Genomic DNA, 17,550 nt, shown 5'->3' on the forward strand with positions numbered 1-17,550 from the left:
AGTAATTCTATTATAATCGTCTTCAGAAACCATTAAAACAAAAAAAAAGGTTTTAATTTAATGACTTCATGAAAACACAAACAAAATTAAAAAAACCATACAAAAAATTTTGATCCAACTTAATGAGTCACGGTCAATGCCGGACTTTGGCGTTGACTTGTCTGAAAAAGTGACTTGGTCCCACTTAACAACTTAGAGTGTGTTTTGTGGTCCTTTTGAATAACTTTTGGCTTAATGCTGTTTTTGAACAAAAGTGAAAACTTTCTTGGTCCTTTTGAACAAATATTCTAATAAAATATCAGTAAAAATAATTTCAGTTCAGCAATAATAATTTAAATTCAGCAAAAATAAGTTCAACGGACATTGGTTTAAAAAAATGCGGCAAAGATTAGTTAGCATAAGCTTCTCAAACTGACCCTAATTTATTTGCACCAATAATACAACAATTGCCTTTTCCTTCCTTTGCATATAATATCATTTATTCACTAGAGCACTCTTCAATATTCTTTTATTGGTAGACACTATTCACATAATATAGAAACTTCTCAAGTCTCCCAGAAATTTGTAGTAACAAGCAAGATGAATTTATTACTTGAAAATACCTCTACATTCACATCAAATTTCTTGTCCTCAATACTTGATGTTAGATTACTTTGCACCAGAAAATTAAAGCACTTATAATAAGTGACATTTTGTAGTAATTAAGTAGTGATCAAATAAGTATTTGTATTTGTTGTCCGGCTAATCTATTTATGGCGGCATTCGAGGCGGCCGAGGCAGGTACACCACCTCAGTTGGCTGAAGCTCTTGCTGATACCAATATTCACTGGGACAGGTTTCCTTTTCTTTACCCTTTTGTTGTTTTACTACTTAAAGTAGTAATTAGATACTAGCATAATTGTTGTTTGCATAGGTTAATTATTAGCTTGTATGATTTAATATGATAGAGGTGATATAAGAGCAGGAATTTATGAATATGTAATGTACAATTAATATAATAGATCATGTAAAATATGGAGTATTATGATATTTTTAATGCTTTTGCTTGTGACAGTTCATGTTAGCTGGCCCCAAATCATTTTGGGACTAAGTCTTTGTTGTTGTTGTTGTTGTTTTCAATGCTATTGAATTGCTTAGACTGCATGAGGAAGTTGGGGATGGGATTGAAAATAATGGAAGCTTGAGCTGCTTGACTTTTAAACTTGTGAGCTCGACATGATATCGAAACCTTTGTTTTGGAGTATTATTTATGAGACATAAGATGTTCATTTATTGCACATATTTAGAAACTGTGGTAGTATATAAAATATTGAACTTAACATATACTTTATATAAAAGAAATGTAGTGTCTCACGAGCTTTTCTAGTCGAGTTAGTAGTTGTGAACTTGTGATTGAGTTTGAATTTTGATTGATTGAGTCAAGCTCGAGTAAGTGAGTAATTTGTGAGCTATCTCATGTTGTTATTATAAGTCCCCTGGCAGGGGAAAAAAAGGAAGGGGAACCGCTCTTGTATTGTATGGAGGATGGCAGAATTCAAACCTCTGTCTCGAGGGAGTAAAACAAGATGCAAACCACATACTATCTTCTCCGACCCTTTGTTCATTCTAATGCCTATAAAAATGGGATGAAAAAAGGGATTGAGTAATTGTTGGTGTAGTGCAAATTTGTAGTCTATTACCTTGGAATGAGCTTGAGCTGTGACATTGTTATTGTAAGTACATTTCTGTTTCGAATAGCAAATATAAAATGTGACATTCTAATGTCACCATTAGCATAACTATAGTGGACATGCCACTATAATCTCTATACACTAGATTCAGTGTTCTGGCATAGCTGATACTTAAGGTCTAGAATTGTGTATGAAAATGCTGAAGACATGACAATATATATGTATCTGAAACAGGTTGGACAAGACAAGATTTCATGTTATAGGTGCTATTCTGTTTACCGTTCAGTGTGGCTTGCTACATCCTACTACAGTTGTCAAGACTCGAATGCAAGTGGCTGGTTCAGGCCTTTCTCAGATGCGAGGAGTATCAGTGTTTGCACAGATACTCAAGACTGAAGGCATTCCTGGTGTTTTCAGAGGTTTTGGCACTTCGGCCATAGGATCAATACCGGGGAGGGTTCTGGTCTTGAGTTCTCTTGAAATGTCTAAAGATATGTCACTCAAGTATTTAGAGGGATCCAATATGCCAGAGGCAACTCGTCTTGGCATTGCTAACGGGGTTGCAGGCATGTTATCGAACTTAGTTTCCTGTGTATACTTTGTTCCACTGGATGTGGTAGGTAAAATAGTTTTACCCTTTCTGGATAAAACCTTTTGTTTGACTCCTACTCCTCTATATTATGCATAGAATTTTGAAGGGTGAAAATTGATAGAGCACAGAGCGTATTCTTAGACCTCAACCATCAGCTTAAGCTTTTGACTAACTTATGTTTTACAGGAATCTTTCTGTAGTATCATAGGTTCTTTGGATTTCTATACAATTTAACCTTCAATACGCATTACTTTCAACTTTGTTTTTTTTTTAAATGTGTGTACAGGTGTGCCAAAGATTAATGGTTCAAGAGCTTCCAGGAACCATGCCTTGCAATGGACCATTTGATGTTATACGTAAAGTGATGAGGTCAGAAGGGATCCGTGGAATCTACAGAGGGTTTGGATTGACAGCTTTAACTCAATCCCCTGCATCAGCACTTTGGTGGGGCACATATGGTGCAGCCCAACATATGATTTGGAGGTAGAGTTGCATTATTACCTGGGTTTGTTAATTTATTCCCCAACTGTTGCAAATTAGATCCTACACACGAGAATATGATAGACATCTACTGATCTTAATGTCTTTCTAACCATTTTAGGAGCTTGGGATATAGGGATAAAGTAGAGAAGAAGCCATCTTCTGTTGAGATGGTAACTGTTCAAGCCAGTGCAGGAATGTTTGCTGGTGCTGCCTCCTCGGTGATTACTACTCCTATAGACACTGTCAAGACACGGCTTCAGGTGATCATCTTTGAAGCATAAAAAATAATTCATGTTTGAGGATGGAGCTAAGCTAATCTGCTGCAGTTAATTTTTTGTCTTAGTGTTTTTTTTAACATTTAAGTTGTGTGATTAGGTCATGGACAATTATGGCGATGGAAGACCTTCAGTAATCAAAACAACTAAGGCACTTCTTAAGGAAGATGGATGGTGGGGATTTTATAGAGGTTTTGGACCGCGATTCTTAAATATGTCACTTTATGGAACCACAATGATTGTTACTTATGAGCTGATAAGTAAGTCTGTTTCTTCATCTTTAATATTTCCATTGTGATTTTTACATTTTGGATTGTGCAATTTGATTTTGCCGTACACAGAACCTGCTCTGCATGTATCTGGTGAGGGCCAAACAACTACTCCTGCATGTTTAATTTTAACATTTTCTGCTAAGTTAGGAAACCTGCACCGTTAATTGTTTAACAAATACCTGCATGCTTATCATTATGTAAGTAATAAAAATTATGATATCAGGCGCGTTTTAATAGTCTTTGCACCTTCATGTATAAGGTGAGTACAGAGACAAACTTAGATAAAGTAAGCACATGAACTGTATTGCATCACTAGTATGTAAGTAGTAAAAATTATGATATCAGGCGCGGTTTAATAGTCTTTGCACCTTCATGTATAAGGTGAGTACAGAGACAAACTTAGATGAAGTAAGCACATGAACTGTATTGCATCATAATCTTAGGAATATATATACTTCGTATGACTTAACTTCTAAAGGAAACAGCTTTTGGTGAATTGTATCAGTATAGCTCATTAGCTCACTATGTATTCCAATGAAAGTAGCATATGCATACTTTCTCAAGGAACTCTTAAGTCTTGACCACTTTCATAACTTGATAATATGATCCAAACTTGACTGTTATATTCGGAACCCTGCCCTCACAGCACTTCTAATTACCCTAAAGGCCTAAAGCTAAAAAAACAAGAAATGCTATCAAGATTGGACTTTTCATTATTGATCCATGCTTCCTAATCTGCATTTTTTCATCTCCATCAAAATATTATCTTGTTTGTTTTAAGGAAATCATGAACAATTGGACACAGATCAAAACTCTTTCCTGACAGCCAGCTTTAATAGTTCCATATTTCTAAGTGCTGTTTGGGTTAAAAAGAATGTATCTGATCCTGTCGTTGCATCATATATCACCGTGTTTCCACTGTCCTGTATGATTTGGAAAATAAAGGTCCTAAAAAATAATCAAGGCTTTTGTGTGGATAGTTTGTCTGCAAGGGCAAAATAAGAATGACGACCTGTTTCAATAATTTGAATGATCATCAGACTTTGTATTACGGATACTTGAGTATGGTAACATAGGAAATCTTGACTTAAGTATGTCTTTTAATAGTAACCTGGCATATACATGCATATACTCCATAGCTGTGATCTGTTAGCTCTGTATATATGTCGATTATACAGGTAATCATCATTTAGTATACTACCAGGCCAGTACTTAACAAGCTCCTTTCATCTCTCAAGTTTACCTCTTTTACCATTGTTAATTTTAACACTATTTTCCTTCTCAACAGAGAGATTATCTGTGAAGCAGTGATGAAAGAAGGAAGAAAAGTTGTCGCGCCACTAGGAGATTTTGTCTGCCTGGCTCACCACTCTTCATGAATTCTCTATCTTATCTTCAAATGATTTTGTTACTGAAGATGTATACATACAAAGTAGAATATATCTTTTTTCAGATGCTCGAATTAGCACTTGCAAAGGTATACTTAGCCATTTTGATATTCGACCCTCCTTAGACTGGATCACTGTCATAAGAAAAACACTTCAGTTTCCATTTCCATAAAATTTTGTAGTTCTTTCACCTAGAACTAATTCTGGTTTTATCAATGTAAGCCAAGATCATTTAGTCTTTCACATTGAATGCGCGCTATAGGATTGCTGTAACTCTATTTTGTAGTTTAGTATTACTTGCAGATACTTTGTATCTTAGTTTATACATGCTAGCCACACTTCATTTATACTTGCAAAATACTTTTTGGATCACGGAGTCTATTCAATTTTGTTCTTCCAAGGATGCCTTTACAATATGTCTACTCAGGTGCTGATTGCATAGGCTACACTAACAACTCTCGTGCTGCGTCGAATTATGCCATCTTTAAGAGGAATAACTTAGGCTTTCATTGCTATAAGAATGTAAAGATACTAGCTATATTAGTGCAAATAAATATGCTATATTTAAGTTTATCTTTTACGTGGCTACCACTATGGGTATGATACATTTAATATGAGCTCGGTCTTGAGATAAGAGGCTAGAGAAATTAGCTAGCTCTCTAATTTCTAAGCGTGATGCCAATGTTCGAATCTCACTAAACTTATTATTATAGGACGGAATCACCTCTCCTAGAATGGGCCTTCTTATAAAGTTCAAGTGTAGTAATAATATGAGCCCGGTCTTGTGATTTATCTAATTTAATAAACTTCTCGGTGAAAATACCTCTTTTACTTATTAAATAATGAATCCAATAATTCAACATGATAACAAACACAACAATATAAACCATCACTTTAATTTGTTCATGAACATGTGGATGCATGCCAGCTAGATTAGTTGGTTAAAATTTTTAGTGTGCTATTTAAATATCGAATTTGTTCTGCATCAGTGTCTCTCTTTACGCACAAAAATATGTTCATGGATATATTGCTCAGGAGATCTCTTTAATTTGTTACACATTCTAGACGAGTTTTGATCCTTAATTGCTCATTGATCTATGCATGCAATAGGTGCCCCTTGGCAGAAATTGTGGCATTAATCATATATGTGTATAAGTATTTTAGTATAAACATTTTCATTATGGTATACAAGTTCTAAGGTCTCAAAGGGTATAGCCTACAAAGTATTATTTATTACAACATTGTTCACATTTTCTGTACCTATTTGGCAGTGTGGTGAAGAAGGATAATTTGTTTTGTTGTAATTGAAAGAGGATCTATACAAAGAAACAGATTTTGAAGACTAAATAAATTGTTAGTTTATAATTTCCAATCTTCCAACAGTAGATCTAATGATCCATGAACATAACTACAGCCGTATGCAACATACAAACTTATAACTTTACAATTACATTGATTTTGATAAACTTTTCATCATAAAATAATTTGATAGGTCACGCATATTACTGCCTCATTGGTAGTTGGTAGATACCAATACAGCTTTACCAGGGCACATGTCACATACTTTTAGTTCCCTGATATGGATTTATGATTTCCGCTGGTAAAGAATACTTTCTCCGTTCTTTTATTTGATCTGTTTTATTTTTCGAACTTATTAATATAAATTTTAAATATTAATAAGATTAATTTTTTTTAAGAAGAAATTACTAAAGTTTTATAATGTGATAGATAGTAGTTATTCAGATTATTCTATCAAGATCTCATTAGAATTTGTTTTTCCTCATTTAATTCACAAAAAGACGGTTAAAAGAAGAATGATAAATAGTGTAAAAGTAAGAACGAATCAAGTAAAAAAGAACAAAGGAAGTTTGTAATAGACATAAAGTAATAGTATATGGCAAATAGATTGTTTGAATCAAGTTCAGTTCGGATTGATTTAGGTCATTTGTTATTCGGTATGACTAAGTGCAAGTTTGGTTGTATGACACTCCTTCGTTCCTAAATAAACTACAATGATTGTAATGTTGTATACGTGAGAATACAACAATGTAAAACAAGTATAAGTGAGATTAATTGAAAAAAAAAATTCAATCAAATAATAGTAAACTCATATCAAATTAAAAAAAAATGACTCTATAATTTAGAATTACAGCTCAAAGAGGCAAATAATCTTGTAAAATTACAATAATAAATATATCATTAATTTTTATATATTTTCAAGTCATATATATGATATTATTAATTATTTATTTATGAAATTATATTTTCTTTTTACATGGTTGGTAGTGGACGTGGAGAGTTTCAAATTGGCCCGTGAATCGTTTAATTCTGTTGTCTCATCTCTTCATTCTACGCCTATAATATTCTATCTTCCAACCACAAGAAGCAATCCAACAAAAAAGAGTCACGAGATTTTGTGTTTTTATTTTTTATTTTTTATTTTTAGGTTAGACTAATTGTTATTTGACATGAACCACAACAAATAGATTATAGATTTATCTTTCTGTCCTCTTTTTATTCTTTCTTTCTTTCCATCATCAAATTGTCCAAACAATGCTTATCAAGTTTTTCTGTATCACTTTTATTACACTAAAAAACAATCCATTATTGAAATCACATGACATTTTATATGTTGAAGAAGATCATAGAATGATGTACGTCAATTCTAATTGATCACAACTTTATGTGTTAGGAAATTAATTACAATGAATTGAAATGTTTATCAAACATATAATTGAAATAGAAACACTTGTATTTGACTCTTATTGATCAATTCACATGTAATTGTGTATCATACAATTTTATACAATCTTTATACAACATAGTTTTGGTTATGCTAAAAATAAGTTATAAAAAGTTTTAGTAAAATAAGTCTTAATCGAGTACTTCAACTTTGTCAAAAAAAATAAATAAATAATAATAATAATAATAATAATAATAATAATAATAATAATAATAATAATAATAATAATAATAATAATAATAATAATAATAATAATAATAGACCTGCCGATGTGTTACTTTAGTCATGGGATCGTGGTCGTGATGTATGTGTCGACTTCACAGGGTCTTCTCCTTTGACACAGACAGGGATATCTGACTTTGTTCCGGGACGGGTTGTGGTTGATGCGGCTTATCGGGAGCGGGTTAAGTATGAAACTCGTTGTCTGGCGATTGGATATGATTTCATTCTCTTCTCCTTTTCTTCGCTTGGGGATTTAGAGAAGGAGGCTGTTGCGTTGCTGAAGCGGATTCAAAGGTTCTCAATGACGCAAGACATTGGGGCTCGTGCTGCAGCTCATATATTCACTAGGGTAGGCTTTGCTATAGCTAGAGGAGGGGGCCCAGATTGTATCTCGGCTTCCCACTAATTTATGGTAGGTTGTATGACTTTTGTTTTTGAGATAATAATAATAATAATAATAATAATAATAATAATAATAATAATAATAATAATTAAATCAACTATTTCCCTCTTCTTTACTACGTAATACAAGTGGAAAAAAATGAAAAACAAAAATAATATGATCAATAAATAAATAAAATAGGAAAAAGATATATGCAGCCCTAAAATTAACATTTATTACACCGATTTACTCGTAAATTGTTGATAAATTCCCAACTTAATACTAAAAAAGGAAGTATATTAAATGCTTATATGCAGCCCTAAATACTTCAAAGTAAAAGTAATTTGATAAATAAATAAATACTATATTATAATTATAGTTTATTTATTTATAATATCATAAATACTTCAAAGTAAAAGTAATTTGATAAATAAATAAATACTATATTATAATTATAGTTTATTTATTTATAATATCATAAATTCCTTTAAATATTCCGTACATAATGCTTTGTATGAAGCGACGTACAATTATACAAAGGCCAAATGAATTTGACCCCAATCTATTTTGGTTCATTAATGATACTTCTAATTATTGGATCATATTTTGAAATTAAAGACCAAGTACGAAGTAATTATTAGGAGAACGAGGGAATATTATCAATTTATCATTCATGTACCAACTAAACAATTGTGAATTGTCGCTTATAATATGAAAAGAAAAACCACTAACAACTAATTCATTTAAAGAAACTATGGGCACCCTGTCCTCTATTCCACCTGAATTAAATTGTACTTATAAATACATACAATATTGTTTTTAGTAGATAGGAAAAATGTCAAGTCGAAAATTTTCTGATTTTTAAACTCGGGTTAAAAACCTTTAAGTGAGAGATTGTTAAATACATCCAGGTGCATGGTTTACCCATGAGCATTTTATTCTTATTTTGATGATTGTTTTTCATTTATTCATCAAATGAAAAGCAAAAACTAACTTCGGGTTGGTTGGATGCACGATACATCCGAGTGTGTATAAAATATTGGGATAGGTAGCGCGTTTTGTGTGCAGCTTGTAAAAGAATACAATAACTCTATAACACTAATCGAGTAAAGCTTATAACATTGACCAAATAACCTCTATAACATAACACTGACGAAGTAATCTCTATAACACTAACAAAGTAACCCCCATGAATCCATGATGGCTAGCCACACCGTGTGGGCCGTGTGGCCAACCACGCACATATGAAAATTAGTAAAATTTATTTTCCTAGAAAACAAATTCTTATAGAACTTTTTTTATTATATATTTTTCCATTAGGTCAAGTCTTATTTGGTGGAAAAAGTATATATTGAGTGTAGACTTAAGATAAATAATCAAAAAACTAAAGAGAAAATAACTCAATTTGATATCAAATCCAAAAATATGGTACTCAATTTGTTAATATCAGATTAATCCGACATGTTGGTATTTGATACAATATACGATTCGAAAATTGATTACCCAATATACGAGTATATAAAATAATGACTTACTTCATTATTAGTTTTCATATACCATATATATCCAATAACAATAATAGTTCGAGTATTCGACCCATTATCATCCAAACCCTATTTTGTAATAGTAGAGTATGGGGAGAGATATGTAAGCTCGCACTGGCAGTATACAATAGAGCTAGTTACCGACGTGTTGAGCTCTCTAGTAGGAACCTTAAAAGGACGGAAAAGGCTAAAAAATGGAAATTGCATCATATTGTACAATAAACTAGTTTCAAAGCTTCGACAAACAAGGGGGGACTTAAAAATAACAGAGATCAAATTAAAAGTAGAAAGTGGGACATTTTAGATAGTTTGTGAGCCACAAAATTTGCAACAAAAACAATACTTCTACTACTACCTTGTTTTTACACTTCACTAAAAACATTGAACGAAAGAGATAAACATAACAATAAAAAAATGTAACAAAGGTTTGGTAGAAATTTCAGTTAATAGAAACAAATACATGATGCCAAAAAATGCCACTAAAAATAGAGGCCGACTCATTTAATAAATAATTCTATATGAAGTTCTTCCTATTATTTAGTACAAACTAGACAGTAGGCACGTCATGTATAATACCATTTTAGGTACTGGGTTATGGAGCCAATTTGTATTTCTTAGTTTTCATATTATATTATTGGTTTAAATGTACGTATAGATGTGGCAAATGGAATTATATTATTACTCATAAATTACTCGATTGTACGTAGTTTTGGAATTAGATAATTTGATTTTGATATGAATTAAAATTGTTCGTATTTAAATTAATTGAGCTTGCAATTTATGTGACACGTCAATCAACTCTATATGTTATAAAACTTACATAAATTGAAGATTGGGCTAGCCTAAATATGTAAACTACTTGAGCAAATTAAACTTGAACCAAACTCCAAGCAAATGTGTGTTGAATTATTTTGAGAATTGTAGACAAATCTCAAGTTAATAATTAAATTACTTAGGCAATGGTGTTGTAATTTAATTAGTTAAGAATATTTTTTTTGACAAAGCTATTAATCATGGTTAAAAATTGATAATTGAGAAAACTTATTTCTCTGATTCAACAAGACAAAGTCGCTTCACCATTTGTTTGCCCGGTCAGCCGCCCGGTCAGGGTGGTGCTCGCCCGACCGGGCGCGAGGGTAGGCTGGAAATTGTTCTCTCCGTCGCCCGTTCGGGCCACCACTGCTAGAACGGGCGCGTGAGGGATGTTAATTTGACGGAAATAAGTTTCTGGAAAAAGGGGCTACCGCCCGATCGGGCAACCACCGCCCGATCGGGCGCGAGGGGAAGCGAAATTTCTGGCGTTCTAGTTAGCCCGATCGGGCGGTGGTGGCCTGATCGGGCGCGCGTCAACGGAGCTTGAAACTGGCAGTTTATTTCGTCGGTTTGCTTGGTCTTGACGGGTACGAATGGTAACTGTTGGTTGTTTTAGCTTTAATATATATATGTTCTTGAACATATGTTGAGGGAGAACTTGAGAAAAATAATGAGACATTTATTTTTCTTGAAACCTTTTTGCAACTTATTATCATCATCATAAATCCAAAGGCTTATCTACATTGAATTGTAATCATCCTACTTGTGATTGCAATTGTTTTTCGTTGTATCTCCTAAGTAAATTTCCGTGAAACCCGGTTGTAGTATAGGGTCGGAATTATACTTTTGGGAAAGTGATTCCATTCACGCCTGGAAGATTTTACCGGTTTATTATGTTTGCTATCTTTGTGACTCTTGTTTTATTTAAAATCCCCAACAATGTGACATCTACATTCTCTTAGGTTATGTTGCTACAATTTGTATTGAGTTGTATCTATTTTGTGTGTTTACTTTGTTCATTAGCTTTTTTATTATTTGCTAATTTTCAACAAGGATTTTATATTTTTGGAACTCCAAAAATACAATAAGATATCAACCGTCAAAGTAACAAATCGGAGCATTGCCTGATCACACAATAGTTTTGCCTCTAAATATATATATGTGGCAACTATTTTGTAGTATTTGGACCAAAGAAGCAAACCGAATATGAGGTGTTAGATTTAGATATTAGAGCTTTCACCAATTACAATAAGTTTGGATTGTATTGGTATAATAATTTCTACATTATTATACAAATACAAATCAATTATAATTATTCTTCCTATTGATTGAAGGAATTTCATTATTCCTTTTTTTATTAAAAGATAAAAATCCTATACTAAAAGAGGAAATTATCAAGTATAACTCTTGTGAAAGTGCCAGCAGATTGAGACAGATTTTTATTGAACTCTAACAATTGGTATATAATCCAAGATTTTGTTAGACATGATTGGCTAAAAAAAATATCTAAAATTCTTTAAGATCTTATATTGAAAGAGGACAAAGATAATGGTAAAAAAAGACATAAATCATATACATATACGTATATGTGAGAGACCCACTATTCAATAATACACTAACTTTCTCCATCAATATATACAAAATAAGAGTTAGGATTTACAAAATATGCACTATATAATATGAAGTAATAGTTTTATTTTCGCGTTACAAATCAAGAATAAGTCTTATTCAATTCACGTCGTTATACCATCTATATGATCTAATGGTGAAGCTACTAGTATATACATTAACTTAAACAAACCATGTATATATATATGATATGGCCAAAAGATATCAAGAGAAATTCAAATTTTGACTAATACGGAGTATAAACTAAAATTAGCATAACTACTAAGATTTAAACTAATTTCACAATTTCATTTATTGTAATACATTGTGTTTTAATTAAATTAAAAAGTAATAAATAAATCAAATCCAAACCTAACCCATTTATTTGAACAACAAGCTTGAATTGTGAATTTGTGAGATGAATAAGTGTACACCATTATTTCCTTGCAAATACAAAACTTAGTCTCTTCATAAAGATCTTGGATCAACCAAAACCCGACACGCGTCGCTTTTCGAGTGCAAGCACAACTCTTTGGTGTTCCAACTCGGCATTGAAACTCCAAGTATACATCACAGCCTCAACTTCATGAAAATGGTCCCATACTTCATTTCTTTTAACACTTTACATTTAACTCTATTTACTTATTTTCCATAAATTACTTCCCATTGTTTATATAACTACTCAACAACCAAATAAAAAATAACAATTTCTTTGTTGTCAAATTCCTTTTCACTTACTTATTTATAACACCTTTTTCCCTATATAAATACTCTTTGAAGTTCACTTCTTTTTCACAAACACATAATAACAAAACTAACCAAAACACAACTTTTTTTTTTTTTCACTCATTATTTTAAAATGGAGCATTGTTCGTATTATACCTTTGTCATATTAATATCGATAATTTTAACCCACCATTTTACAAATGTGTTATTAGTAGAAGGAAGAGCTCATTATCATAAGAAAAAAGGTGGGAAATCTTTAGCACCATCTTCTCCTAGTTATGCTCCTGTTCCAAGTGGTGATGATCAAATTTCACCCTCTCCTCCTCCTGTTGCTCCTTCTACTCCGTACCCGAGCCCCGACTCCGAAGGGCCGTGCATATTCGACGTGACCTCGTTCGGGGCAGTCGGAGATGGCTCGAGTGATGACACTAATGCATTTCAGGCTGCTTGGAAGGCGGCGTGTGCCGTCGAATCGAGTGTTGTTCTTGTTCCTACTAGAGGGAAGTTCATGATCACTTCTTCTATTTTTAGTGGCCCGTGTAAGCCCGGCCTTGTGTTGCAGGTAAACTCTATGTTTTGATGCTTATCATATAGTGTTGTCACTAAACATTTAATTACCTTCTAAAAACTTATTTTTTGACTTTCAAATTATTAATAAGTGAATTAATAAACTCCTTAGTTGTATGCTTGTATATATGGGGTTATTATTTAAGTTATACTCCGTACTATATTTAATTTAACAATAAAAAAAAAGGGTTAAAAAATAAAGGTAGGGGATGTGTGTGGAGCTATAATTAGATTAAGAAATAATAATTACATTAACAATTAATTGAGATTTATAAGGAAAAGATTAAATTTAAACTTACATTTGAGTTATAGTTTTTTAGTTCATAGTTTGAATTTTTAAGCATATAAGAAATTAGAAATGAGTAGGCATATACAAGTTTTCTAACTTATTATGTTCTCACAAATTTAAATTTTGATAGAGGTAGAAAATAGTACACTAGATTTAATTAGTTGGCTCATCCTATACTTCGCGCCAATTCGAATTCTGTTCATACTACAATATGGCTACATATTGGTAATATTAATTACTATGTTGCCAAAAGAAATTAAAGCATTTATTAAATTACAAAAATAAGTATGTGGGGAGAGTTGGAAGTGATACACAACTACACAAGCAACTATATTTATTATTTGATGATGAAAAAAATATTCTCTAGTTCGAAAATTTACATTTTTACTGACATATTTACGTATCACCATTTAATTTAAGGGCGTGAAATATTGTTAATTTTGAATTCAACTGAATACCCCGTAATAAATACTCGAAAGTTGAGCTTGATGTAATAAAGAGATGAAACGTGTGTTGTATGGTACAGATTGATGGTATATTAATGCCACCAGAAGGACCAGATTGCTGGCCGGAATCAGACAGCAAAAGGCAATGGTTAGTGTTCTATAGATTAAATGACTTCACCTTAAATGGCACTGGAACCATTGAGGGTAATGGTCAAAAATGGTGGGACCTACCTTGTAAACCTCACAAGGTAATTATTTCTTAATTAACCTAATTAGTATTATTAATTTTTTATTGCTAATGCAATCTTAATTGGGTTTAACAATTTTGTGTTGTTGTTTCTATGTTTCAGGGTCCACATGGATCAACATTGCCTGGACCATGTGATAGTCCTGCTGTAAGTTACCATTTCTTACTTTTACATTTTTTATTAACATAATTTTACTAGAAAAAAATATTAAAAATTATAATTGTAAGATTCTTCATTTAATTTTGGAATTTTATTGGGGGAATTCACTTTTTTGTATGAGGTTATCTTGCTATTCATGAAATTTTGATCCTTAAATTGAGCATTTTGTTTTAACACATGTGAATGGAATATACTTTGAGCAAGGAGTGTACATAGGAAAGGGAGTAACCAATAGTGAATTGATTTTGGAGTTGAGTCGCAAAGTAGGTGATGTAAATGGGATTTAATCACGTGGATTATTAAGTTAGTTAAAATTTAATCCGGTGGATTATTAATCACCAACATGCTCTTGAAAAATTCAAAAGGATTGACTCGTTTGCTCCTTTGAGAGGAGTTTCCAATTTATAACCGTGATCTGTACGAGCATATCACAAATATAATTACATATGTTATTTTGAGCTTTAATTTCTTAATTTTGTACTTACAAATTTTAATTTTGATGCAGATGATTAGGTTCTTCTTGAGCAACAATACAAGAGTGAGTGGCCTAAGAATTCAAAACAGTCCACAATTTCATGTAAAATTTGATGGATGTGATGGAGTGTTAATAGACAAAATCCAAATTAATTCTCCTCAAAGCAGTCCCAACACTGATGGCATCCATGTTCAAGACACTAGAAATGTTGGCATTTACAACTCCATGATTGCTAATGGTTAGTCAAATTATTTACTTAGTCTTTTTGTATTATTGCTAATACTATTAGTAAAATAATTATTCCTAGATCAAGGTCAAACTAACCAAAGATCAAAGACAACTTTTTTTTCTTGAATAAATATGTATATATTTTGATGATTTGTAATTTTATTAGAAAAGTAAGTTCAACATTTGTCTTCCAAACAGAGTCGAGACTAAAATTTTATTTTAAGAGACCAAACAAACAAATTTTAACTTTTGCTTATAAAATTATAAGTAGAGTAAGGTTTCAACTTCCAACCCGCACCCTTAGGTTCCACCCCTGCTTCCAAGTGGTACATGGAATTTCATTTGTCTTCCAACCAGGGTCGAATTAGAAATTTTATTTTTTTTTTAACGGGACCAAACAAAGAAATTTAACTTTTTCCTATAAAATTATAAAGATTATCGAGCTAAGGATCTTTTCCACTCACCTGTATTGCACCCCTAGTTCCAAGTGGCACAAGAAAAAAAAAAAATTTAGTCTTGTGATTAATTCATTGTTAGTAAGTATATTCCTTTTAATTAGTGATTGATGCGAAAAGTAATGTGATTAATTATGTAAATGATGACAGGAGATGATTGTATATCAATAGGACCAGGTTGTTCAGATGTGGATATACAAGGGGTGGTGTGCGACCATAGTCACGGGATCAGGTGAATAGTGTTATTTAACGTGAACTCTCTTACTTTCGATTATACAATATTAATATTAACACATGAATTTAATTGTCTTTTTCTTCATGCTAAAGAACTTCCTAGAAAAGGACTTTTTTGGTGTGTTTTTCTTTGGCTTTTTATGTTTGGTTGGAATTAGTGTAATTGGATGTTACTAAGTTCAATTGTATACAATATTCATGGTGTTCAGTGAAACAGCCGAATTCAATTGAAATTCAGCCTGAAATTATATAATATTTTCCATAGAATATAGAAGATGTAGTATATTTAAGTTTAAAATAATAGCTTAGAGTTAGAGATCAATTTTAAAGCTCATAAGATTATTAATTTTAAATTTATTTAAGTTTAAAATAATAGCTTAGAGATCAATTTTGATGCTCATAAGCTTAAAAATAAAATTTGTTTCACCAGATTGATTATACAGAAAGTGAATCACATTAGCAGAAACTTATACCCGAACTTATTTGAAACTATTTGCCTTTTATATATAGCGTGTTAATTGAACTTAAGTAGCTTATATCTACAATACATATAGCCATTTTTTTCTCTAATCTTTTAATTTTTGGTATGAACAAAGCCCTAAGAATTTTTGTGCATTTCTTCCTTTCCCAAAGAAATTGAGCTAACCAACAGTCCTCGTCTTGTCTAATTGTTAGCATTGGAAGTCTTGGAGTACACAATACACGCTCGTGTGTATCAAACATAACGGTTAAAGGCGCCTTGATCAAGAACTCGGACAATGGAGTGAGAATCAAGACATGGCAAGGAGGATCAGGCACAGTTTCAGACGTATCATTTCAGGATATTCAGATGGAAAACACAACTAACAGCATCATAATAGACCAATACTACTGCCTTACAAAGGCCTGCAGGAACGAAACCTCGAATGTTTACCTCTCAGGAGTGACTTACAAGAACATCAAGGGCACGTACAACAACGTTCGTAGTGCACCTATTCACTTTGCCTGCAGTGATGCAGTGCCCTGCACCAATATAACCATGTCGGAAGTCGAACTTTTGCCTGCTCAGGGGGAGCTTGTGGATGACCCCTTTTGTTGGAATGCTTATGGGATTCAAGAGACTTTAACTATCCCTCCTATTGAGTGTTTACAAGATGGTATGCCGCTTTCGCTTGGAGAACATGTTGATGGGTGTTGATTTCTAGTGTTTGGTTATGATTTTTATTTGAAGCTACATTTTTTTTAGATAGGTGAATGGATCTATATATGTATACAACATAGAGTCCTTGCATTTATTTTTTGGAGGGGCTTTGATGATTTTCATTTGTTAGGATACAATGTAGTAATAGTTCATCCCATTTGGGATTTTTCTCCCTTGTTGTGTGATGAAATTATGGGACATGATTATGTCTATTGTATGGATTGATTTGATATGTTTATATAGATTGAAGCACTTTTATTTTATCTCACCCTTCACTCATTATATTCCATGATCAAGTTACTGCTTAAATATACCAAGAATTGAGGTTTTATGGTTATTACAAAGTATTTACTTTAAATTATTTTGCTTTTATCTTATCTAATTTCTTCTTCAAAGTGCATGCTAAAAGAAATGTATAGAGCATTATTGTCTAGGAGTTTTAGCTAAAAATTGCATGAATTTGGACAAACCAAAGTGCTAAAGAAAATCTAGGCTTTGGTATAATCTAATGTCACCTGTTACATTAGAACCCACAAAATGAACTAAAATTA

At 32.2% G+C, this 17,550-nt stretch overlaps 2 protein-coding genes across 2 annotated transcripts; both read left to right on the forward strand.

The window, feature by feature from the left end:
• The first annotated feature begins 532 nt into the window (after positions 1–532).
• LOC110722067 (solute carrier family 25 member 44-like) lies at positions 533–4,985 on the forward strand. Its single transcript, XM_021901302.1, has 6 exons — positions 533–835; positions 1,905–2,286; positions 2,549–2,745; positions 2,864–3,005; positions 3,121–3,280; positions 4,581–4,985. The coding sequence occupies exons 1-6, from the start codon at positions 753–755 to the stop codon at positions 4,601–4,603; spliced, it is 987 nt and encodes a 328-aa protein (XP_021756994.1). The 5' UTR covers positions 533–752; the 3' UTR covers positions 4,604–4,985.
• Positions 4,986–12,733: 7,748 nt separating this feature from the next.
• Positions 12,734–17,267, forward strand: LOC110722068 (polygalacturonase At1g48100-like). Its single transcript, XM_021901303.1, has 6 exons — positions 12,734–13,280; positions 14,101–14,268; positions 14,371–14,415; positions 14,933–15,140; positions 15,736–15,817; positions 16,495–17,267. The coding sequence occupies exons 1-6, from the start codon at positions 12,852–12,854 to the stop codon at positions 16,994–16,996; spliced, it is 1,434 nt and encodes a 477-aa protein (XP_021756995.1). The 5' UTR covers positions 12,734–12,851; the 3' UTR covers positions 16,997–17,267.
• Positions 17,268–17,550: the final 283 nt, after the last annotated feature.

The sequence above is a fragment of the Chenopodium quinoa genome, unplaced genomic scaffold (genome assembly GCF_001683475.1).
Source record: "Chenopodium quinoa cultivar QQ74 unplaced genomic scaffold, ASM168347v1, whole genome shotgun sequence".
NCBI classification, from domain to species: Eukaryota; Viridiplantae; Streptophyta; class Magnoliopsida; order Caryophyllales; family Amaranthaceae; genus Chenopodium; species Chenopodium quinoa.

Bases quoted from the DNA above. Each gene is read 5' to 3' on its own strand.
- LOC110722068 (XM_021901303.1), top strand. From the start codon at position 12,852: ATGGAGCATTGTTCGTATTATACCTTTGTCATATTAATATCGATAATT. The intron at 13,281-14,100 runs GTAAACTCTATG...TGTATGGTACAG, and splicing joins AGCCCGGCCTTGTGTTGCAG to ATTGATGGTATATTAATGCC. The intron at 14,416-14,932 runs GTAAGTTACCAT...ATTTTGATGCAG, and splicing joins GACCATGTGATAGTCCTGCT to ATGATTAGGTTCTTCTTGAG.
- LOC110722067 (XM_021901302.1), top strand. From the start codon at position 753: ATGGCGGCATTCGAGGCGGCCGAGGCAGGTACACCACCTCAGTTGGCT. The intron at 836-1,904 runs GTTTCCTTTTCT...TATCTGAAACAG, and splicing joins ACCAATATTCACTGGGACAG to GTTGGACAAGACAAGATTTC. The intron at 3,281-4,580 runs GTAAGTCTGTTT...CCTTCTCAACAG, and splicing joins TGTTACTTATGAGCTGATAA to AGAGATTATCTGTGAAGCAG.